This window comes from Calonectris borealis, chromosome 3 (assembly GCF_964195595.1).
Source record: "Calonectris borealis chromosome 3, bCalBor7.hap1.2, whole genome shotgun sequence".
In the NCBI taxonomy this organism is placed as follows: Eukaryota; Metazoa; Chordata; class Aves; order Procellariiformes; family Procellariidae; genus Calonectris; species Calonectris borealis.
Window position 1 is genome coordinate 47,210,998 of NC_134314.1, and position 24,662 is coordinate 47,235,659.

The 24,662-nt window shown below is 38.6% G+C and overlaps 1 protein-coding gene across 1 annotated transcript in view; it reads right to left on the reverse strand.

Moving 5' to 3' along the window:
* SIM1 (SIM bHLH transcription factor 1) overlaps window positions 1–24,662 on the reverse strand; it is a 48,702-nt gene that overhangs the window by 5,057 nt on the left and 18,983 nt on the right. The window contains exon 9 of the mRNA XM_075148066.1: window positions 6,510–6,675. Within this exon, the coding sequence (XP_075004167.1) occupies window positions 6,510–6,675 (166 nt within the window). The remainder of the gene's footprint in view (window positions 1–6,509; window positions 6,676–24,662) is intronic.

The following is a 24,662-nucleotide window of genomic DNA, read 5'->3' on the forward strand; positions in this document are numbered from 1 at the left end:
GCTAGCAGGCAGTTGGAAAAGCAGATGGAAGAGGAGCATGGGCATTTGGTTAGAAAGAAGTAAGGGTTAAATTAAATGTCACAGATTTCTAGATATTCATAATGAATGTTTCAAACTTTTAGACACTTTTTGGGAAAGAAAAAAAAAGATTGCTTATTAAACCTCCTAGGATTTCGCTTTCTCATTTTTAAATCTTTTTATTTATTGGAAGTGTTGAACTTCATGGAACATCTTTAAATCAGTTTCACCCATGATTACAGATTGGGATGAGACCAACACTGTACATATTCACCTCTTCAGTACTGCACACCCATGTCACAAATCAATGTATTACAACATAAAACCTTGGAATTCTCCCATTCCATCACCCACCTTCCAGATGCCCACTCTGCCTTTTCTTTTAATAGGCATTAGGCCTCTCTCCTGAAAACATAAGCTTACCTTCCTTTTCATTAGATTAAGTTGCTATGAAACTCCTCATTATCAGCCAGGATCAAGGTTTTATGCACTTACTAATCGAAAGTACTGACCAGATGTTTGACTTACAGAAACTTAAACCATCTGTGCAACATCAGTAGTGGTTTTGGCATTTAATTGGGTATTTCTTCAGTATTCCAGTTTATATTTGTGAATACTGTTTGTTAACATGATAGGTTATTTAAACGAAAGAAAGGAAAGGTCATGGCTTTGAGGAGCTCCATTATATTTTGTTATTAGTTGTCAGAAGAATACCCGTAGGTGAAAAGCCTACCAGTAGATATGGAGGAGGTCAGCAAGTTAGTACCACTATATTCATCGCAAGGTTTCAGAGATGAAAGGATAAATCTGATTTTGCATGGAGGTAAGATAGTTACAGAGCCACAAGAGAGTTCTTTTAAATGCCAGTAATTCAGCAGATGTTAACTAGGAACTGTGTTATGTGACCAACTGGTATGTCTAACCCTTCTATTATCCTTTCAGATCTAATGTCTTCAAACTCCTTAGTCACAAAGAGGTGTTCATAAATACCAAATGAATTATTGTAAACTTTTTGACAAAAATATATAGATAAAATTAAGTTTCTAATGAAAAAATTAGAAATTATGAACAAGATTTTGACTATTAAAGTTTAGTTAAAATGGAAATTGACAAAGGGAAAACTATTTTTGTACCTGTTCTTAATTTTATAATTATTTTTGGCGCTCTTTTTGGATTTGATTTTATAAACTAGATTTTTTAATTTAAAAAGTTAAGCTGAAATATAAGATAATATAAGCATAAATGTAAGTATAATAAAGTTTAAAGTTCATTTATTTTCTTATTAACAACAAAACTCATAGTATGTATTTCTTTCATGAGAAGGACAAGAAAAATTAATTTCTAATAATATTATAATGACATTTCATTTTTTGGACAATTTATGATGATAATAAATGCCAGAGATTCTTTCAAACTGAAAATTCTTAATTTTATTTAGCTCTAATAGATATTCTTCTATTAGTTCTGTGTTTCTAAGGGCACCTCAGGGTCCAACATAACTTCTCTTGAAGGGAATTTCTCCATTTAACTGAAAACTTGCTCAATTTTTTTTTTATCTTGAATCTAACCACAAAGGATTCAATTGCACAGGCCTTCGTGCACTTTTCTTAAAGAAAGAGAAACCATTTCAAAGGTACACGTTCAGTATATCAGAAATGCACCATGTAATGTCATATAACCATGTAGTCAAGACAATAATACTTCATGCATATTCTTTGTCCTTGATGTAAATGATGATTATTTGAGATCTGACCCGTAGCAGCTGCTAGACCATGGGCAGAATTAAATTAACACAGTGAATTGCCTGTGGCCCACATTGTCTACCAAGGTTTGATATGACTGCTAATTCTTAAGGTACAACATAAGCAGACATAGGCCAAAATTATGTTTAATTCTCTTTAAAGCTAATCACATCTCTATTTGGCATCGTCAGGCTGCCTCTACTGCTGCAGTCCTACCACTGCCTCTTCTGGAAATCTGATGTTGACAGGTGGAGACTCCAAATACGGGCATGTGTGACATGTTGATGGGGGGAGAAATGAAAGGATGATCAAAGATACTGCTTTACTGAAATGGGAGTGGAAACACTGTCTCTCAAGTCAGAATTAGGCTCCCATATGTCAAGTGATGAAAGACCATAGAAAACGGAATCAAGATTTAAATAGCCAATTAAAATTAGTGAAAATATTTTTTTTTTCAATCCCAGTCCTGCCTCACCAGAAATGTTTTCCTTTCTCCTAATTTTTGCCTTCTGACTCTTATCAGGCAGAATTTATTATTTTTGGTTTTTTGACAAAGTTTAACCAGCAGACAGAAGTTAAACATGATAAAGAACTTCAGACAGGCAACATCTGAAATCCCTTCAGGTGATTTCTGAATTGTCTTCTGGCATAAACAACAACAATAAATAAATTAAATGGTCCTCCACCTGGTTCCTGGAAACTGAATTGCCACCTCCGGATACTTGAAATATGTTCCAGAGTGCTAATCCAGTGTACCATCGCAGTGAGAGCACACTAGCGGGATTAGCACTGAGAAAAAAAGGGTTACAGGTCATCACTGATGCTATTTTCACACCAAGAAAAACTTCAGGAGGGCTGAAGGGGCAAGGAAATAGGAAAATATAAGTTCCATGTCTAAGAAAAGCTTACTTTCCGAGAGCCTATGGAGGTGTATAAGGCCCATAGACAATTTAATATTTCTCAGGTGATTTTCTTTTGCCTGACCTTCCATTCCTACAGGTGTCTCACTGGCCTGAGTACTCATCCTGTCATACGCAGCAACATCAGCCTGCTCCACACACCATGCCAGATGTTCAATAGATGTTATATATACCTAATTTTCTGGCAGCCTACTCAGGTTTTTATCATTATAAACATTAAATATACAGTGAAACCCTCTCAGAGTCCTCTTGTCCATGAAAAACTTTCACTACATAGCATTAGCAGCTTTCCTCTTGATTTGTGTCTTAACCATGAGAAAAAACATCACAGATGCGGGCTGCATTGTACTAAGAACATATGCATGCTTTTAAATCACTTTTATCTTACTTTTTACTAATGTAATCCTGAAATGTAAAATATGTTCTTTTTGCATTCACTATTATAGGCAGAACAGATGGTGAAAGGCTTAGATTAAAGTAATACAGCATGTCCATTAAAATAACCCCCACTGCTGGTGACTCTTCACCAGATCAGGAGTTATGTTTACTATAAAAAGAGGGTTTTGCTTTGCTTTTGAATACACTGGAAGTTGCCAAAGCTTTAGGCTACAGGAAGAAATGAAAAAAAAAAAAAAGCTGATTTGAATTCAGCCTGATTCTGTTATCTTTACCCCATTGGGTGATATGCCCAAATAGAGGTGGATTGCAGAATTATCCAGATTATCTGTTTAAAGGAACTATAAAATCAATTTACCTCCAAAATCAGGTGTATTAATATACAACTACTAGAGAAACCTCTTACTCCTAAAAATTCATGCATGCTGTAACACACACCAAAGCCTCCATCCAACAGCTCTTGGGTACCTCCTTATTTGTATGCGTGCGTTCGTTTTATATATATGTATAATCTTTTATCCAAGAACTAAGATGAAATATGAAGCAATAAACATTTACCCAGATCTGACCATAAACCATTTCCATTAGAGGCAGACAACAGACAATTTAAAATATTTTCTTTAAACAATCATCATTAATGGGAGATTAAACTCCAAAGCAGTTGTTCAGATGATCACAATTAAAATGTTTTTCCAATCTTGTTGCTATTTCCTGTGTACAGAATAAATGAGGTCCAGGGCTAGCTTTTGGGAACACAAAATAAATGAGGTCCAGGGCTAGATTTTGGGAGCCCCTCACAATGATTATTATTATGGGGGAAGACTAAAGGCATCTTTTAACCAACTCACAATTTCCTTTTCCTGCAAATCTCTATCGAGTCTTCATCTCTCCTGTTTTTTCAGCTCTTTCAGCTCTCCACTTCTCGGGTAGGACAGGACTAGAAAAGCACTGTTCAAAGTGTCTGGGCAAATCCTACAGCTGTGTCATGAATTTTGCTCTCCTCTCTGCTTGCCCTTCCCCTGCCTGGTTTCACCCACTAGCCCACTGCACTAACATCAGTCACTATTACTCAGATGCTCACCAATGCCTCCAATTTAATGAGCTCAGTTTTTGCTTAAAGAGTCTACAGGTGCCATATTACACTATGTCTGCTTTTGCATGAGATTTGAGGAAAAAAACATTAACACTGACTTAGGTGACCAAAACATCTACCTATTGCCCTAGTAGTAAACGTTCAGCTGAAATTTATTAACATGGTTTTCATACAGTTCACAGCTCACGTAACTATCCGAGGGGCACACAGCTGGCAAGGAAGAGGATTCTCAGTCGTCACCCAATAAAGCATATGATTCCCTTTTCTCTTCAAGAGTGAAGCAAAGTAAACGGTAAGGGGAAAAGAAAAAACAACAACAAAAAAAGAAAGTATGTACATTTAAAATCTCCTAGGTGCCCTTAACTTTAAGAAATACTTTGCCCACTGCTATTATTTTACTAATAAACCTCCTGCTTTCTTCCTCCACCAAACCCCAGGCTCCTATGTAAGCCAAAACCCATGACCTCACTTTTCAGCCATGGCTTTTGAGTCACACTCTAATTCTCCCCAACTGACTGGCAAATTACGTGGGCTGGAGGCTGAGGGACACAGGCCATACCACCTGCTGCATGCTCTTCACAACATCTTTTCTTAGTCTTTCAACAGTTTATTCAGTGGTGGAGAAGGATGAGAGGGATGCAAAGCCAAGTTGCCAGCGTTTCTTGTGGTGATGTGCTACAATGAACGGTATGACCATTTTTCAAGATATTAGCAACTAGCACAGCTGCTTCTTTTTGAATGATGAAATCTGTGACTTTACTACCAGGCAGCTGGTAATGAGGACGCAAAATGAAACTGGAGACTAAGCATCCTGAGCTTTCAGTCAACGATCTCTGATAAACCAACAGTCTTAACACTACACTGCTAGTTCAGGATTTTTTCTGGTGGCAGAGAGAATAAGGAGGTACTGATGAAAGTCACACTTTCAGAAAGTGAATTGATGTGGGAGGATAACAGGTCTTCAGCTGGGATTGTCCTGCTAACAAATGAGGACTTCTCAAAGGACTGTGTAAGGGGAGATGAAGGGTAATTTCAGTAAATCAAAGATAGTAATCTTAAAAAGGTAATTTAGAATTAATTGTAGGTATCTTTCCTGATTCTTTAAAGCAGTTTTGTTACAATTTTTTGGTGTAGCGCATTCAAGAGAAAGACTCTTCTTCAACAACCCACAGAAATGCATGTGAACAAATGATTAAACAAGAGCCGTAACAACCTCTGGCAAAATTAATTAAATTTAAATTTAAGAATTTGAGTTCATATCTAGGCATTTGGTTAAATATTCCCTGTGCCAAAAGCAGATGTCATTTAACTGAAATTCTTACCCTTGGTACTTTTGAGGGGAAAAAGAAAGGAAACAAGGAAATGATGTAGACACTTGGGCTCACATTGTACACTCTTAGAGGTCAGTTTAGAAAACATTGTGCCTGCAGAGAAACTGTAGTCATCAAGGTCATTATCAGTTAAATATTGACCTGGACTCTTTAAAAATACATAGCTCTTCAACGTTACATCATGAATGCATACACTTATATCCACTGTGTGGTGGCATAAGGACAGTAAGACTTGCCTCATTATTTAGTAAACATAATGGTTATTTCGACAAACAGATTTATCTGAGCTAAAGGGTTGACAATATAAGTATGCAAGTGCTGTGGCATTGTCTGCAGAAACCGGTTGCGTAAATGTATTAGGTAAGCTGCAGTTCAGAGACCCAACCAAGTCTGGTCTATTCTCCAAGTGGGGACATGCTCCTTATACATTAGGCCTGAAAATGAAATCCGGGAAATTAAGGTCTACTGACGCCAATGGCCACCTCTAGTGCTTTCTGCCTTTCAAAGCTTTGTACATACAAAAGCTTTCTTGTTCCAGTTCAGCAAGTTAGCTTGTTGCTTTCCCTCCTCAAAACTCACTCCTCCTGACTAAGATTTCAGTATTAAACTGCTGTCAAACATCTGGCAGATTTCTAGATATGTTGGGATTATTAAAGTATTAGTAAGTAAGAAAAAGCAAGCTTTCTCAAATGGCAAAACTCACAATCCTCTCAAACCAAGTATTTCAAAACGAACTTTTCACTTGTCCTTCTGTCCGCTCCTCATTAACTCTGAGCCCTGCGCTGTTATTGTTGTTGATGATGATTTATTATGCATGCTGAAACATAAATGTTTCCAGCTTTTTAGAAACAGCCTAAAGAAACATATTCCTGTCTGAAGATCTTATAACCTGTCGTCCTTTATTCACTTTGAGTAACACGTTCTTTGGCCCATTCTAATTACTTGGTAAAATAGCAGTCAAAATCAAGATATTAAAAAAGATTTAATTTTGTTTTTCAAAGACAACTACCTGTGGGTATGGTGATGTCCTTGATTTTGACTTTGTGCTCGAGAGGCGAGATTTGCTTCCCTTTCTATTATCCGTTATGGTCGGAGTTGAATTTGCGTATGAGAATGCCGGCTTGGTAGCAGTGACCTGATCCAGGGAGAGCTGTAGTCCTTTATATTCAGTATCCCTATACAAAAGGCAAAAGTGAAAAACAAACTCACTTCATATCTTAATGGGAAACATTCCTTCCTTCTTAGAGGGGGGTGGAAACGAAAGATATTTTTAAGGAGAAAAAAAAAAAACATCCAGGGCAAGCCAGTATATCCCCCTAATACATTTAAGTAGTATAGATTTCTAAACAATAGCACTATTTTTATACTGAAAATATGATGGCTTTTTGCATCCAACTGTTATCATCCTGATCTACTTTCTTCAGTAATAAAAAACAATGGAATGGAAATTTCTGAGATTTATATTACAGTTCTGCATTGGTCACATAGCTAAGCAGTAAATAGGATACATTTTCCTCAAAACTCTTTTAACCGTACAACTACAAACTTACCATGTGTCTATATGCGTGTGTGTTCATGCATGTGTGGGGGTGCACATAACAGCCTACAGAGATGACTAAATAAATTGAACAAATTAGTTTTTTTATGGAAAATACTTCATCTTTAAGGTTATATTTTTCATTGCTTGCAAGGTTTCAGGCAATTGGTGCAAATTTTTGAATTTTTCTTCTTCTATGAGTCTTGTGAGTGTTTATTCCTCTGTTTGAAGTTTCTTTTACTGAAAGAGTTTACCAGTCAGAGAAAAACAGCTAAATAAATAAAAATCTTGTGATTTAAATGGTCTGTCCCCCACCCACAGAATATTAGAAGTTTTCTATGGGGAGCTTGATATAACAGCAGTTTGTGAAGTTCAGTGTTAGTTTCTTCAAACTTTCTAATGAATACATAAAAGTAAGGAAAACTGGCATTATTCACAATGCCTTGCTAAGCATAATGAGGGCATATGCATTGGACTGCACCCCCCTGCACACATCTGCATCTCTGCTGATACCCGGGGGAGTAAGAAATGAGCTCTCCAGCTTTCATGTAGTCATACGGAACCTATTCTGACAATGATTTATTAAAAGAGAGCGAAGCAAGAGTTTCTTCCTGACCTACCTACCTGGAGGAAAAGAGGAAGGATTCATGGCTTTTCTCTTCCTTTGTGTTAATCAGCAGAGAAGTAGAGCAAGGGAAGAACAATGCTTCTCTTATGCAGTCAAGGAGGCAACATATTCATTCACACATTACCCCATGCTCCATCTAAACTAAAGATTCATCCTTAATGGATAATATTAATAATAAATTGTTCACCCAGCTTTAGCAACAATATCTTGCTCTATAATCACACATATATTGATGTAAGCCATGACAGTCTAACATTTTTTAGAAAGGAACTGCATCACAACCTGAGCATATCACAGCTTAGTACACTGAAATGCTTTCAGATAAAAGTCAGGGGCAGAAGGATAAACTTGATACGTCACTGAAATAAAATAAATAGGATGAATCTCTGAACACCCACAGATAAACCTGCAGAACAGGCAAATTAATTCATGCCAGTTCTACACTAAAATTTTTTTACACCTCATAAACGACAAACTTGTTGGTTGAAGAAGCTTAGTTTTTTTGGCAATGCAGACAATGTCTATGTATCCATGTATATATTACACATGAAAACGAATCACTGACATTAGAACTGTGCTGACTACACTGTTTCCAGTCCATAGCAGACAGAGATTGGCCAAGTATAATTAATGCTTTATAATGCAAAATTACTTCTTAACGAAGTCATTTCTTCAAATTTTGGCTTTAATAGAGGTAGGCCTCTGCTATAATATTTGCATTTCAAATATCCTGCCTGCAGTGAAAGCATCTGAATACAGGGACTTGCTTTGGCCTATTTGACAGGTAAGGCTCATCCACATATTTTGAAACCATTAATCCTCCCTGTGGTTACCCTCAGAATTTCCATCCAGACACCTTGACTTGACATGCAAAGCATCTGTCTCCATAATTGAGTCCTACCAAATTATCTTTACGTTATACAAAACATCAGAAACAAAGGATGTCAATTAATCGTCATATTTAACTACTACAGTAGCATGAGATATTATCAATAGTCCTGAAAAAACTATCAGTCTCATCCTTATATACACATTCCCTCTGACTATTTGATTATAAGACAAGGAAAGGGTCCTGTGGTCTCAGTGTCAGATGCAGAAAGTGTTGCCTCCAGAAATGAAAATTAATCAAAACTAAGTAGATAAATTGTTCACAGCCTTGAGGATATGAGGCAGTTCTGCATCATTTTTGAACCTACCAATCCTTTTGCCTCCCTTTTTGCTGAAGAACCCATAGCTCTGCACTCCTGCCATTACCTCCCCATCTCTGGTGTATGCCACCCTGTAACAGTCTGCTGCTTTCTCATGTCAGTGGAAGAGTTTTAAAAAATTGGACGAAACACCACCCCAATATTCAGACCACAGACTGTCACTCCAACAATACTTTGCCTGCCGTTACAGTCTATGTAAGGGCCAAGCACTCAAATCATAGAGACAACACTGTACAATGCTTCTAGGTCATGGAAATCTAAAAAAACCCAGGCAAACCAGGCTGCCCCAAACCTTGCACGCTGTTATGTGTTACTTTTCTAAGTCCTTGGTATCGTTATGGTGAGGAGTCACCCTCCCAGAACACCACACATTAGAATAAACACCACAAGCTGGTATTTGCAGCCAATTGCTTAGACGGTAACATCATTAAACAAAGGATAAGAAGAAAATTATCTGAAGTTCTTGCTGCCAAATGCAAAGTTTCCCCTTAGCAAAAGAACACATCTGCACCCTCCTTGCAGATGAAACACCTGGACTTTTTTGCATCATGGAGGCATCATTCAATACCCTATCCTAGCACAGCTACCCTTCAGAAGAGCCAAGACAGACACCAGAACACCAACAGTAACAGGCCAAGATAAATACCAGAAGTGTTTTTTTTAAAAAAAAAAAGGCAAAGAAAACATGGAGGAAGGGTCCTGTGGTCTCAATGTCAGATGCAGAGGATGTTCCACCAAGAAATGAAAATGTTTGAGTATATCCACATGCACTGTGAGGCAAAGGACTAGAGGAACCAGGGCTCCTAGTGGCACACAAACTACAGATGGAAATTCTGACAACTTCCTGGAGGAATTTGTAAAACTTCCACCAACCATGGAACTGTAATCTCCAGATTCCTGTTCTCAGACACCTGAATCCTCTATTACACAGTCCCAACAACACAGTAGTACTGCATCTTGTGTTCTACATGTAATTCAAAAAGAAATGGTGGATACGAGACTCTTCCTCCAAGGTCCTCACCTTCAGGATCCCACAGGGATCTATACTATCTACATCTATCTACATGAGACTGCTGAGAGAGAGAGTGATATGGCATGTGTTCAATTGCTAACAGTATGTTGCTGACAATCTACTATTTATCTCATTTTCTGATGCAACTATCATCACTATAAAACATCAGAATAACTACAGGAAATTAGCTCTTAAATGAAGAACAGATGGATCAAACTGAATCCAGACAAGACCAAAGTGATGCTTCTTTGCAAAGGGAAACACATTGAAGACCTCCACCTTTTCATGATGGGAAACAGCCATTCTTTCCACAGTTGGATGGAAATTCTAGGTCCTCTTTGACTCCTCAAAAACTTGGATGCATATGCTTTTGGTAGCATATGCTTCCAAAAATGTATTATTTCTCTCTATCTTGTCCCTCCCCCCCCCCATATGAGAATCTGGCCAGTATGGTCAGTGTATCAGGCACCTACAGACTGGATTACCATGCTTCACTGTAAGCAAAAAGAAATCAGAAGACAAAGCATAAAATCCTCTTGCTACAATATGCTGCTTCCCATTTTCTTCTCAGATCTAACTCCCAGAAGCATTTCCACTCTGTGCCATGTCTCTGGCTCTTCCAATGCCCATTATAAAACTTGAGCCTAATTTTGAAAGCACTTATTGATGTACTAGAACTAGCATAATGAAAAACCAAGGATCAATGGCTGTTGCAACTGCACTTCTCTGCAATAAAGCATCTGAAAGTTGAGTACAAAGCATTCTTTACTAAAGGGATCTAGCTATAGCAAGCTGCATAGATGGAGAAGGACAAAGGCTGAAGCATGGAAGAGGAAGCCAATCTGTTTGCACATGACTTGGATGCCAGCTGGATCTGCAACACTTGTGTGAGGAGTTCTCACAATTCAGCTTTAGAAGACACTTTCTGCTTATTACTATTGCCAAAATGTACAATATGAAACATGGTGGTAACAGTCTGTCTAACGAAAGTTTGAGGAAGAGATAATGACTCATTAGCAGACCCAAAAAAGAACAGTAAGGGAGTATCAGAGCACCACAAAACCTGAATTCTCGGCAAACAACAGAGCTTGCACAAATATGGCAACTAAGCGTGTGGATAGAGCTCACCATGAAACTGAAAAAAATGAGAGTTTTTTTATATGGCCTTTTTGAAGGAAAAAAGATGAGGAAAGGGTGAGTCAGCATTGCTAGAAATAATGTTGAAAAGACTGGAATTAGTGACAGAGGCCCAGTGGGCACAGTATGGCCCGAGACAAACTAAAACTGTACAGACAAGCTGGGATTTTTGTAGTTGTGTTTCTTCAAGTAATAGGGTGAAGTTTGGGACTACCTTAACCAAAATCTAAAAACTAAAGTGAGACCAGACGTTAACATTAGAGAGCTAAAGGCACAAATAGTTTTGAAGATATCAAGATTCCCTACTTAAAGACAGTGTTAGCTATGGAACAGAAAAGAACTTAAGTCCTGAAAAATGCCTTCAAATAGAAAGAGCAGCTCAACAGGACATATCCAGAGAAAAGACTAAAATAATGACATCTATTAGTGAAGAATAAATATCCAGATTCAACCAAAAGAACTTAAAAAGGACAACCAGACTCAAGAATAGAGATCTTATACATCTACAGTCATAAGTAGCATAACCTTCAAAAACAAGAAGAAAACCTTCAAAAAAGAAGAAAAAATGCTCAGCCCATGGAAAACTCTGCAAAAGCCATAACAAAGAGCATCTTTTTATGTTAATGCCACAACATGCCAGAAAGGAAGAATAAGCTATAGATGCAGTGACCGAGAATACACAGGTAACCAACAAAGAGGCAGATATTTACAGTGTATTTAATTCCCTCAAAAAACACTAAATGTAATCACCTTAAAGAAGATTCACAGAAATCCCGTTTTGATACTTGGAGTTACAGCATTGGATTAGAAATGCATTTCAGTTCATTCTCTCCAGCAGCAATCAAAATATCAGTATACAACCGGAAACAGATCTTACTCTTATTCTTAGGTATCTTTCAATTGATAGTCTGAACAATATGCAATAATCATATTGTCACTGGAAATCACAGCAAATAAAGAATAAAAAGGCATCATGGGACCACGTAAGCCTGATAAACACTGGATAACCTACACCCATGTCATTCCTTACACATATTAAAGTAATTAATGAAGTACAAGCTGAAAGTAAAAGCATTAGATGATCTTAACGCAGCAGGTTCCTACATCATAGGTACAATCATTCACACAACTGAAGCAAAGCGGAAAGCATTGTTCATGCAAAAGAAAACAAGGTGTAATTTTAATTAGTTGCACTATATTTCTATTGAAAACATAATATATATTCATCATTTCCTCTGGTTTTACATGAAATATCTATGAAAAGTGTCATATGCACTTTGCATTTCTTTTAGTTAAAAATCAGAAAAATTATATTTGTCATCTTTTCTGCCAGTCTAACAGAACACAGAATAGAAATTGTGAGATTAAACTAAAAGGTGTTAATGTCATTAATGTTCAGTCCATTTTGCTGAGTTGTTGCAATTCAGTTAAAATCAGCCATGAAGGTGGTAAAAGTCTGGGACTTCCTCATGCATGTCTGACCACAATACTGTAATATATCATTCTTCTACTTTTAAACAATGCCTGCAACTTTTAACATTTCCACACTCCAGCTCATGCAATGCTAACAGAGCGCCGTTCAGCAGATGAGTGCAAAGAGAACAGATTCTGGCTGTTTGTCATCTTCATGGCTTTCTAAATCAGCAGATGGTACAACAAAACAGACAATTTCCTCATCTGCTGCGTCCTGTGTTCATGTACAATGTGTCTCAGAACTGTTTACAAAGGCCTCAGTCTGCTCACGAGACTCGTCAGGAAGAACGTATGCAATCCCTTTAGCATCTTCCAGAACCAGTCAAAATAAGGAGGTTGCATTTAGCTCATACAAGAAGCCAGATTTCAGGACAAAGTGGGAAAAAGCTGTTGAACTTCACTGCTTGTTATGAAACTACACTGACATTCAGTTGTGCGACCTTAGAGATACTCCCTGCCTCAGTTTTTCCATCAGTTATTGGGATGATGTTAGTAATCCTCCATTCTAAAACTTCTCGAGTGAAAAGTCCAATATAGGCCTGACCTACTGCTCACCAAATTACTTTGGAAAGACCCTCCAGAAATCTTTCAAGTGGTTGTTTATCGTTAGTACACTTAATGGTTAAGCAATGCGTCTACTTGCAGAAGTATGAGATCTGTATACAGGATCCCTTCATTAAGTTCCAGGCACCCATTTATTTCCATAAATAGCATAAGTTGTTTACATCTTGTTGAGTCAAAGTTTACAGCTTCCCCAGCCATGAGATTCACACACATGATATCATGTTTCTGTATTTGCTTTTAAAGACAGAGCAATCCAAACCAGGAAGTTTAATTAAATTATTTGATACATTCAGGAAAATTGAAGCACAATGTTTCCTATACGGATCATTTAACATGAATTTCTGAGGATATCCTCTAGACAACTACCAGAGAAATTTTATATATTCCCTGATTGGTTTCTCATCTCAGAATGCAGTCATTTAACTGTCAGTTGGAGTTAAATAAAACATTCTGGCTTCTAGATAATCACGGTGTGGCAGAGTTTTCAGCAGTCTGAAGATACAGTCATTCCCAACCACATGTCTAGCCATCTCTGGCTCCAAAAGGAGCCCTTTGTACACTGTATTTGCCTTTATTTACTAGATTTGCTAGATGAAAATATGCACCAGGTATTTATTATTGTTTGTGAATAAAATGCCTAACATATCCTAGACTAATTATTTATAAATATAATAATTTATAAATATAATAATTTATAAATATAAAGATAATTACCATTTTTAGTTACAGATTACTGGAAAAAATGCTTTAAATAAATAAAATATGATGACCTGAGTTTAATTCTGTAACATTTATTTATACTGGGAGTGCTTTCTTTCAAAGGTGAGGTGCCTAGGAGCACAACTGGCTAAAAGTCATGTCTGATGTATATTCAGTGCTTGCCAAGTTAAATGAAGAAATATATTTGACAGGAGTTTATAAACGTTTGTATATGTTAGAATCTGCCTGATAATGAGAAATTTGGATTAGAGGGACATAGCCTGCAATGCTGCTTTTTTTTTTTTTCCCTGGATGGCCATGAAATAGTTAAGAATACTTTATCTGAAGGCATGTTAAGACTTGCAGAAGTCCATGACTTACATCCATACTGTCAGCCTTTATTAAATTATTGCGGTGACTTCTTTGTAATCATTTGGGGTTTTCCATTACTTTAAATTCATCTGCACATTCAAAACAATATTTCTGAATAAACCAAAGGCTTGTTAAATGAGACTTTTAAAAGTCTAATTTTTTTCTTCCAACTACTCCCTTTCAAACACTCCATAAAACCCAATGTCATCTCAGTGCATCGGCAAGTGCATGTACGCAGCACCCCTTTAGGAATTAATGCCGCATAAACGTAAGTTCTCACATATCCCTGTAAGACGGTTTCCGTTTTGCAGAAAGCCAGACTGACAACAGTGCAACAGACTGCTGTTATACAGGAGAGATTTTCCTGTCACAGACTTCTTAATATTTTATGAGTTAAAACATATACCTTGAATACCACTGACACCTTTAAGACACTGATCTAGTAGCCAAGTGATCTGGATTCAATTCTCAACCCTCCCACAGACTACTGGTGCCACACTGGACAAATCATGTATCACGGGATTTTAGCAAGCACTTGGCACTTGCCTGAGCTTACCCTCAAGGCAGCCAACGGGACTTTTCGTTTTGGTAGGGTCAAATTTAGCCCAGCGCTGATCACTTCTGAGAATCCCTACCTTAACTTTGCTGAATATAGGCTCTGAAAGGGAGGATAACAATATGTTCTTGTAGGAAACACTTCTTTTGTGAAATATCTTTGTCTGTCTCACCTATTAAACTTAAGCTTTTTGTTGGAAGGAACAATTTCCTGCTATCAATGCATGATAGCTAGTGTTATTAAGCTAACTCTCAGCTGCAGCCCCTGGCTGCACATCTACCACAGATAACAAAAAATACATTTCCCGAGACCAGTACTCACATCACTATTGATGCAAAGCATGGTTTTATTATTTCAGAATCTCCATGTATTCAACGCAAATGTTTTTAACTATGTCCTATACCATTTATCCTTGATTAAACCTCTTCTAGATGGTTAATCATTAATGATTTCTTTACAGTTGCTGTGCAAACAGTTCATTCATGCCTATGACATATCAAATTTCACAGATGTGTTCTTTAATTGGATTCATTTATTTCTAATCTACTTAAGCCTTCACTACTGTAATGCTTGACTAAATATACATTAAACTCATTTATTTAAACTGCTAAAATAAATTTGAGATGTATTCTCTGAATATAAATACTTGATTGAATACATGTAATATCATTGTTATTGTGCACCTAACTGAGCAGAAATTATTGGAAATAGCACACTAGATAGCTGTATGATATGCTTGGACAAAAGGATTTGAGAGGATGCTGATGATTTTTTGGCAGAGATTATAAATTAACGGGTTTCTAAATCCTAAGGATTCCTATAGCACATTAAGGTGTGTAACAAGGAGAACCAAAAGGACCTCCTCATGATTTTCATGAAGGATGTTGGGTGTTTTCATTTTAAAATCCAGGCACTTTTTTAGAGTTAAGAGCCTCATGCCAGTTCTGTCCCCTCATGGCAAGGAAAAGGGCTAAAACAGCCAAGATACTTTCAAGATTTGACTATTCTATGTTTTGTAAGTAACAGTAATGGAAACGTTGGCACAAAATTGGATAAAAGTCCTGTTTCTGGGTGTTTAGAAGCCACAAAAGACAATTACGTACCTATGATCTCCGAGTTATTAGGGGGATATATGACACTCTCCTCTATAGGGCTTAAGCACGGTCTTTAAAACCTGCTTTCAGGTTTTTCTTTCTAAAACTAGTAGCCTCCATTTTGGTGAAGAATCCTCTAATTTATGTGTTTCACCACTTACACTGAGAAGTTTCACAAAAGAAAGATGCATCACATTGCAGAGAGGTCACCGTTAACACAGACTGCCCTGTGTGTAAGAAAATGCACATCATTGCATAATTACACAGTAAATGAGGATTATACCTCATACCGTACACAAACCCCACATACACTGACACCTCAAATATTGTACTCTGATCACCCCATCTGAAAATGTGAAAAAGCTCAGAGTGGGACAGCAAGGATGGTGGGCGTGGAACAGCCTCTCTAAGAGGAACAATTAAGGAGACTCCTCAGGCTGCAAAAGAGATGACTGGGAGAACACAATAAGATCTGTAAATTATGAGCAACATAGAGAAAATGAGTAGCAAGCAGTTCTTCACTTTTTCTTCTAACGCAAGAAGTATGGGCTATGAAAGGAATGAAAAGGTGGCACTTTCACAACAAAAGGAGGCCTTTCTTACCGCATTTACTTAAGCTTAGAAAAAACTTACATGGTTTCAAAAAGTAAATAGATGAATCTGTGGAGAAAAAAAACCACAAAACATTTACAACTAATACACTCAAAGATTTCACCTCTTTCTAGGAAGTCATTTGAACTTCTTGAAGACTGGGAGAAAGTGCTGGGGAAGCATTACTGCATGCTTGTCCTATTTTTAAACTCTTTCCAAAGTATTTGCCATGGTCACTGTCACTATGTGTCTGATCCTGTATAGCTGTTCTTATGTTACATTCTATACCACACTAGTTAAGCAATTTCATACTTCAGTTCTTTGAAACTGTGCAGTGAAGAGTGGTCCTGAAAATTTGCTGTTATTACTTTTAATAATTTACTGTAAAAGTTATTTTATTGATATTTCAGATTTTATCAACTCCTCTATGTTCCCCATAATTAAAGCTTTTGTTGTGACAACCTTCCTAAGACCCTAAGGTGAACATTTAAAAAAATTAGCTTTTCGATGGTGACTTTCTGGACAAGCTTCTGTGAACTGGGAATAGTTTATTTCAGAAAAACAATGTGCTTGAAAAATGGTTTACTGTTCATTCTGTTTATTCCTCCTTGGGAAATTTCCTATCTGCATGCCTTATAATATACTTGTCCATCATTCCAGCCTGCTTTTTCTGATCAGCTGCACCGCATAGTGAAAAGGCATGTTGAGTCCAAAAGGACTCATGAACTCTATCTGGTGAGGAGGACCCGTTTACAGTAGATCACTTTCTTTTTCATCAGATTAGTCCTTTCTTGTCATAAGACTTTCACCTTCTTCAGAAGAAGCAAGATTTTTCTACAGTGAAAGTCTTTCCAATTCACTTGCCCAGAGTTCCTCAGCTTTGCCCAAAGGACAGTACTTTGCCCCTGGGGACCGTTGCATGCCATTAGCTCCCCACAAAGCGAGCAACCATGATATGATACTTAATAAATGCTTTTCAGCTGAACCTTGTTTTGCTTAAATTTTAGAGGAGGTAAGGGGAGGAAGACAGGCAAGGACTTGCATGCGGTTTTTGGCATTTGGGGAAAATGGCTTTTTGGGTTTTTTTACAAATTAATATACCTGTTTTCTCATTTCATTATTTGTACCTGAGTTAGACTGCCTTTTAGCTCCTTCCCACCCACAGCCAAACCTCTACTGCAGGCAAATCCCACTCACATTACTTGCCACTTGGATCTAAAGCTCTGTTCATATCGGCCTCCGGCTTGGTCATCCAACTTTGATAGACATACAATGTATAAAGTGTTTATGTTGATAAAACAGGAGACAAATAGCAAGAAAAGCCAGTATCATGAGGCTATAAGACATAATACTCCATTTTATTTGGTACTTTCCTGGTAATCACTGATTCTATCTCCTCAAAGTATACATTATACATGGTTATATTTGTTAAGTGGGTCCATTAAATGTTAAAATTGATACAAGATAACCTGCTTGACTACCTAGACCCTCTGGGCCACAGAGCAAGTTCCCATACATTGCACAACTACTGCTGACCCCACGCCTTCTATCAAATTCAGGAAAGAGACTTTTTTAGTGGTAGTTAATGCTTTTTGACAATACTCCTGACAACAACTCATCATTAACATACACAGTCCCAGAAATGTACGCCCATGTTAAAATCCAGCTTATGAAACTGAAGAATAAGTCTCCAGTGTGTTGAATGGTTGTAGGTAGTGAAATACTTACTAGGCATATCTAAAATGTCTCACCAAATAAATAAAAATCATTTAATAAAACACAATAACATCTAGCTACAATCTTCTTTAGAAATTTAAATCTATCATCCGACTAGTACCTTTGCCCTCAGTCCTTGTTTTGACTAGGACAGGCAGAGGCTTTAGCTGGCTTTAGCCACTTTCTTGTCACTGCTTCACATGCACATTTATCAAGGATTTCCGGATGCCTAGAAGTGTCTTTGACCAGGCTGCTATATGTTCCCATAAAAATGCCCACAGCACACATGCAGATCAACTCCACTGCCAACCTACAACTGTCCTTGGGCCAACATTACAGCTAATCTGCAGCTGAAGTAACTGAACATTTGATTTGGTTTGTGCAACAAGTCTAGTATATCATAATGTATGAGATTTACTGTGCTTGCGGTGGCCACTTCTGCAGCACATACACAGCAACTCCAGAGTATCACACCTGTGCAAATGGTGCTTTGCACCTTCTCTCCTATTGCTTTCTTGAACTCACTAGATACCATCATGGAAGCCCTAACTGCATTCCCCATGTTAAGTTGCACAGTTGTAGTCACACGGATATGCAGTTTTCTTTGGACTGAAGCCATGTCCCCGCCCCCGTTGCTGGTTTTCACGAACTAGAAAGCTCTAAGAGGCTGATAATCTTTCAGAAGATGACACTTTTTCTTTAACTCTCCTACTAGCAGCTTAGGATCAACAGAATTATTGGGGGGAACAGTGTTCAGCAGTCTGGCTGCAAATGGGAGGATGCTATCAAGCTATTTATCCCCAAATCCAGCCGTTATTTGAGCAAATACTCTACTGGGATATGCCTCATGAAGCAGTCATTAAAGATTATTATTTTGTTCTGTGTACAAAACAGTATTTGGAAACAGCAAGACAAAAATAGTGTGCAATGCCTTTGGGTGGATTTTGGTTAACCGGGGCCTAAGTCAGAGGGAGAGAGTTTTCTATAGCAACAGCCCAGGCTACCAGCTGCCAAACATAGTACAGAGATGATCGAAGCCACAGGCTACTTGGGAACAGGCTGCCTTCAGGGCAGACCGTGCATGTTCGCTTCCTAACCAACAGCACAGATGTAGGAACGTTGAATATTGGATGGGTTTAAAGATCTTCACTCTAGGTTATGTCAAAATATCCACACAATGCAAGGGATATAGCCAAACTTTAGTTAGCCAGGCATTTGAGTTTCCATAGTTGCACTGAAACTTCAGCAGATAATAGCTGTTATTTTCAACATTGCTGCCCCCAAGATTTATACACAGTGGTTTGTAGCTGAAAAACTACGGCTGTTCTTTATTAGGTCCCAATTCAACACAGTAACAAACGCGTCCTTCAAGCCATCTCTGCTTGGCAAAGCCAAGGAATATTCTTGTTTCTAAGCGTATGCCTAAGGGGTTTTTTTATTTCAAAACTGAATTCACTAGGATATAATCATGTACTGAAATTTATGTCTAAGTGCTTTTAGAGCCTGCCATGTGCTCAAGTGCTTTAGTAAATCAGGACTTCTGTGATTTAATTGCACTAAGTGGATGATAACAAAAGACAACAACAGGAATAAATCATCTAACTGTGTTAAGGATCATGTGATTGACTCCAGACTTCAGCCATCCCAGGCCTTCAGAAGGGTCAGACGCTATACCCTTGTTCACACAGAGCAATGCCTGCCTCCATAAATAGTGTCATCAAAGTGAAAGGGGCTGCCTCTGAAGTAACCTACTGAGTACGAACATGTGTGCTGGAGCCTGGCCCACGCTGTAAAGTACAAAAGAGAGGTGAGGGAAGGAGAATTAGATTTTAAACAGATACTTGCCACTGTTGAACGGACAAAGGAGATTTATTTGTTAACACTTAATTTAGGCCATGTCGAAATGCCATGTTTGTGTGTGTACGAATAAAAACTAGTGAGAACACCATAATGTAGAGGGAAGAGCTTACTTCAGAAGCAGTTTAGTAACTTATCACACCTGTTGTATCTCATGATAATTACAGTGAAACAACATGGGAATCACAGCAGTACTGAGATGCAGCACAGAGCAATGAGAGCAAGCATGCAACAGATTAAGGAAACAGAAGCAGAGCTAGTAAAATTGTAAACCTGCTTAAGGAACACACTGTTGCTGTTACCAAAGCAGGAGCCAGTTCAGCATCCAGTTTTGTGCAGAGTATTGGGAGGATGATAGCATGGCGGGGAACCCTTTGGTAGCAGTTCAACTGCTTGGCCTGCCTCTTCTGCACAGCCACTAACAGAATCCATAGACAAGATATAAATGTCGTGGTAAAACCAGCAGACACTCTTCCAACTGCCTGGCTTGTCTTCAGCTCTCTGAGCTATCACAGAGCAGTGAACATAACCCTAAACTGCATGGCCTATGGTCTCCCCCCCTCTGCCATGCAGGAGGACCACTGGGGCTGATCCCCAAAGGGACTGAAGCACCCAGCTGCTGTAGTGGTGTTCACAAGCCTCATTTATGCCATTCAAAGTGCTGAAGGGCAGAGTATGGATAAAGTGTGAACAACCTCTCTAGCAGGAACAGCTGTGCTACAGCGTACAGTCCAATGCTTCCATGTAAAGTGAAATCTGTGGCAGTTTACCTTAAACCATAAACTGTGGCATTTTAGGAGTAAGAGTCCCTGCAGCGGGCCCTGTACCTTTCATCAGTGGAGTGAGGCAGACAGCTGGAGATAGTAATTGCTTCAGCCATTGCCGCTGCTGAATGTGTCTCAACCCCAGACAATCATTTTACAAGATCTGTAACTCAGTGTTTGGGAGGAGGGAGTTTCCAAAGGCCTGGAACAGCCGGCACACCGAATGGGAAAAGGATGAAGCAGAAAGCATTTGAAGTCACTTCTCTTTCTTGGAATAGAGACACTTATTTGCAATCCTGAATTTCATGCCATGTGAAACTATCAGTATGCATGCATTTAAACTAATGACTGCTTTTTTTTTTTTTTTCCTATGGGTCTGAGCCGAAGTACTTTAATCCTTACTCTAGCAAATAAAACTTTCTTCATGTGAGCAGTGACTGTAGACTCTGGCTCACAGTTTTAGTGCCTTGGCCATTACAGTCACCTGGTTTAAATACAAGCATAGAAATTTGGAGTGAATTAAACAAATGGTAGCTAAGAAAGCCCCTACATGAACAAAGAAGAACTGCAGAAACGTATTGTGGACACCTGGAAAAGCCTGTCTCCTATTTGCAAGAAATATATAAACAATGTTCCAGGGAGACAAGTCTGTAATAAAAACTAATGGCGAACAAACAGAATACTGCACTGAGTAGTTCAAGAGGAATCCTTTTATACTTTTTTGTTTGAGGTATACGCTTCCCAAGCATTTTGACTGATTAAAACAATTCCTTTGTATATTTACATTGCTAATGAAATCATGTGAATGATGGCAGGCTTTCCAGTCTTAGGAAAAGTACATTGTAGATTCCACATATTAAGCGGGACCCAGTTCTGTGCACAGTTATGCAAGTGGCAAAATTCCCATTAATACAGAGAAATATGAAGGAAAAGCAGCAGGTCAAATTTGATTCTACTGTTTACAACTATTTAAGAAAAAATACATTACCCAGTTAAAGTCACTAAGCCTTAGCTCGAGTATTAAGCTAAGCTTACTCATACAACTAGTTCCACTAATGATATGAGTAAGGGTATGCAGGATTTCTTCTGCAAGTAATAACTTTCCCAGTGTATTCTCTGTCCTACACACTCCATCACACACTTGAGAGACACAAGAGAACATGTATGCACCTTTGCCTGAGAAAAGGAATCTGTGGCAATTCCAAATAAGTCAATTTGAGAGAAACACTTAAGAAAGGTGGGCCTGTATGTATGGAAATATAGTTTGTGGATTCTTCCATTGACTAGGAAGAGAAGGCGGTGAGACCTGACGGCCCAGAGGCAGGCCAAAAAGAGGATTTTACAAAAAGATATGGAAATATTTCATTGTTACTGTCCAAAAATACGGACACAGCTTTGTTTCCACATGAAACACAAATTCTCCTAAAGCCCGCTTAATATGCCAGGGAGGAATGTTTTCGAAGTGTGAGACATCACACAGAATGATATCCCATTGCTTATACAATCACTTTAAATCTGGTAGTACAAAAAGCTATAAATAGTAATAACAATCTAAAGATGAGGTGTGTAGATACAATTAATGGTTAATTTATTCTAAATTGCGTTTACCACATCATTAAGTAAAACATTCATCAATATGGCAGTTATTTGTGAAATAGTCTTTCAAACAAATTGCATTCAATTTGTGCTTCTTATCAGCCAGTTACATAATGCAATGCGAAGAGGTTAACTGGAACTGTATCATATATGTACTATACCATCAGAACAGAGATTAGTCACAATTAGGTACCTAATCCATGTTATCTGTCTATGTTATCGCTATTGCTATTCTTTTAAATGCTAAAGGACAATGAAATGTATATAGGAAAGCTTCCTTAGCTTTCTCTGGGGACAAATTATTATAATATTTGCTCGTGCTCAAAAAGTCAAAAGGTTTGCACTTTGCGTTATCCATTTGTTTAAAGGGAGGTTGTTTGCGATCTAAATATAAACTTAACTTCAGCAGTTGCATTCTCTATTAATTGACTCGTACTTGAGTCCCTTTTTGTGATAAACATGCACAGCTAATAATCAATGATACGGCAACTGTGTGTACAGAACAAATAAGAAAAGAAACACATATTCTGTGTCTGTACTTACATATGCCAAACGGAATACAAAGAAGAGCAAATACGTGCTTTAAAGCTGAAGTCCTTAAAGGTAATTTGTATTAATTTTTGACACACTGCTATTACACAAAAAATAGGCTTTCTTCTTGTTGCTAAAATGCCCTTGCCACCATACCTATTTAATATTTACTTATTACAAACATTTGTTCTCAATCCTAGAATTCACTTTCTCAAAGCTTGGGATTTATGGAAGATGGAAATGACCTCTTTTTTATTTTCTTAACTGGGGAGTAGAATGGGTGGGGTTCTGCATAAACCCTTTGTCATTCTTTCCGTTTTCATCACCTACATCGCCGTGGGAAGTTGGGAAGCTACAAGGTAAAAGATTCTCGCTCTTCCTGCTCAGCTCGCACTGAAACTGGTCCTCCAGACCAGTTTGGCACTTACGCCACTCGGTATCCGCTCCTTTCCAAAATATCAGAGCACTCGGGATCCTCTCAACAGTGAGAAACAGTTCCTTATCCCACAAGCAAACCGAAAAAACTCCTGGGGCTTTTCCTGAGTGAAAAAGTACTGTGCGAGGGGACCAGGGACCCAGCAGGTCAAACACCCGCACCATATCTTCCAAAACTTCTGATCCCTTTTGCTGTTTTCACCCCAATCCAGTGAAAAAGACCGACATTTCCTATTTTCAAAGGAATCTTTGGCGAGAGGTATCCCACCTTTCAAGCTCCACCCTGCAATGCCAAACGCGACTCTGTTATTTCAAAACACAAACCCTCTAGTTTGCCCCTCTTTTGCTTTTTTCTCGGCTTCCATACACGAGTCGCTATGCAAAGCAAAGGTTTGGCTTTCTTTTCCGTACCCACCTTTTTCCTGGCTGGTTTTATAACATGACGAGGCTGCAGGGGGCAAACCTGTGCCTCTGCCAGGACCTGCATCTACACGAGTGGCTCTGCCACGCACCCGTGCCGGGTGGGTGAACTCTGGGAGGAACCCGCAGCACACACACATATATCTCAGCTGTTCCTAGTTTACTGGAATAATCCAATGTCATCCTTAAGGAACTGCAGTAGCTGTAGGATTTATAGCAAATCAAGTATATTAAACATTTGCAAATTTTGAGTGCTACAGGACTTTTACTCGGCCCCCCTAGAGTGCAGCCTACCTCATACCAGAGGAGAACGTCAAGTCCCCGTAACCTGTCATTTTCCCCTGTATTTTCACCGTCTACCTTCCTCATCTGAGTGATAACATATTGACTCTGAATAGCTCATTAAGACAATTGAGCCGACTCTAGGTACGAGGAGTTCAGCATCCCCCCGCCCGACTCTCCCATCATGAACCTTTCCCCAACAGCTCCCCTTCACCTCAGGTTACCCATTTCAGAGGCTGACTACATCTCACTTTTTTTAAAAGCCAGCCCTTTCTCTGCTTACAGCCCCCCAGCAGGGCCTGTTCTTCTCATTTATTTTTCTGAACGGCAGGCTAGCCGTAGGATAATAATAATAATAATAATAATAATAATAATAATAATAATAATAATAATAATGCCGCAGTGGAAGCTACGCCCGTCCCCTGGACCCAGGGCAGCGATTTCAGCAGCGGCAGCCCTGCCGCAAAAGCAAGCAGGACGGGATCTCTTCTTCTGCAGCGTCCTACTGAAGAGCCAGGCAGGCTTAATGAGACCTGGAGGACCTGGGCATACCAAAACTAGATTTTAATGCAGTCGAGGTGCCTGTATTGCAGCCGCCGGCAGCACATGACAGTGGCCGCAGCCAATGATGGACCTCCCAGCATTTACCATCCGCGTTTTAGCCAGACCGGCTCTCTCTCTGCCCTCCCG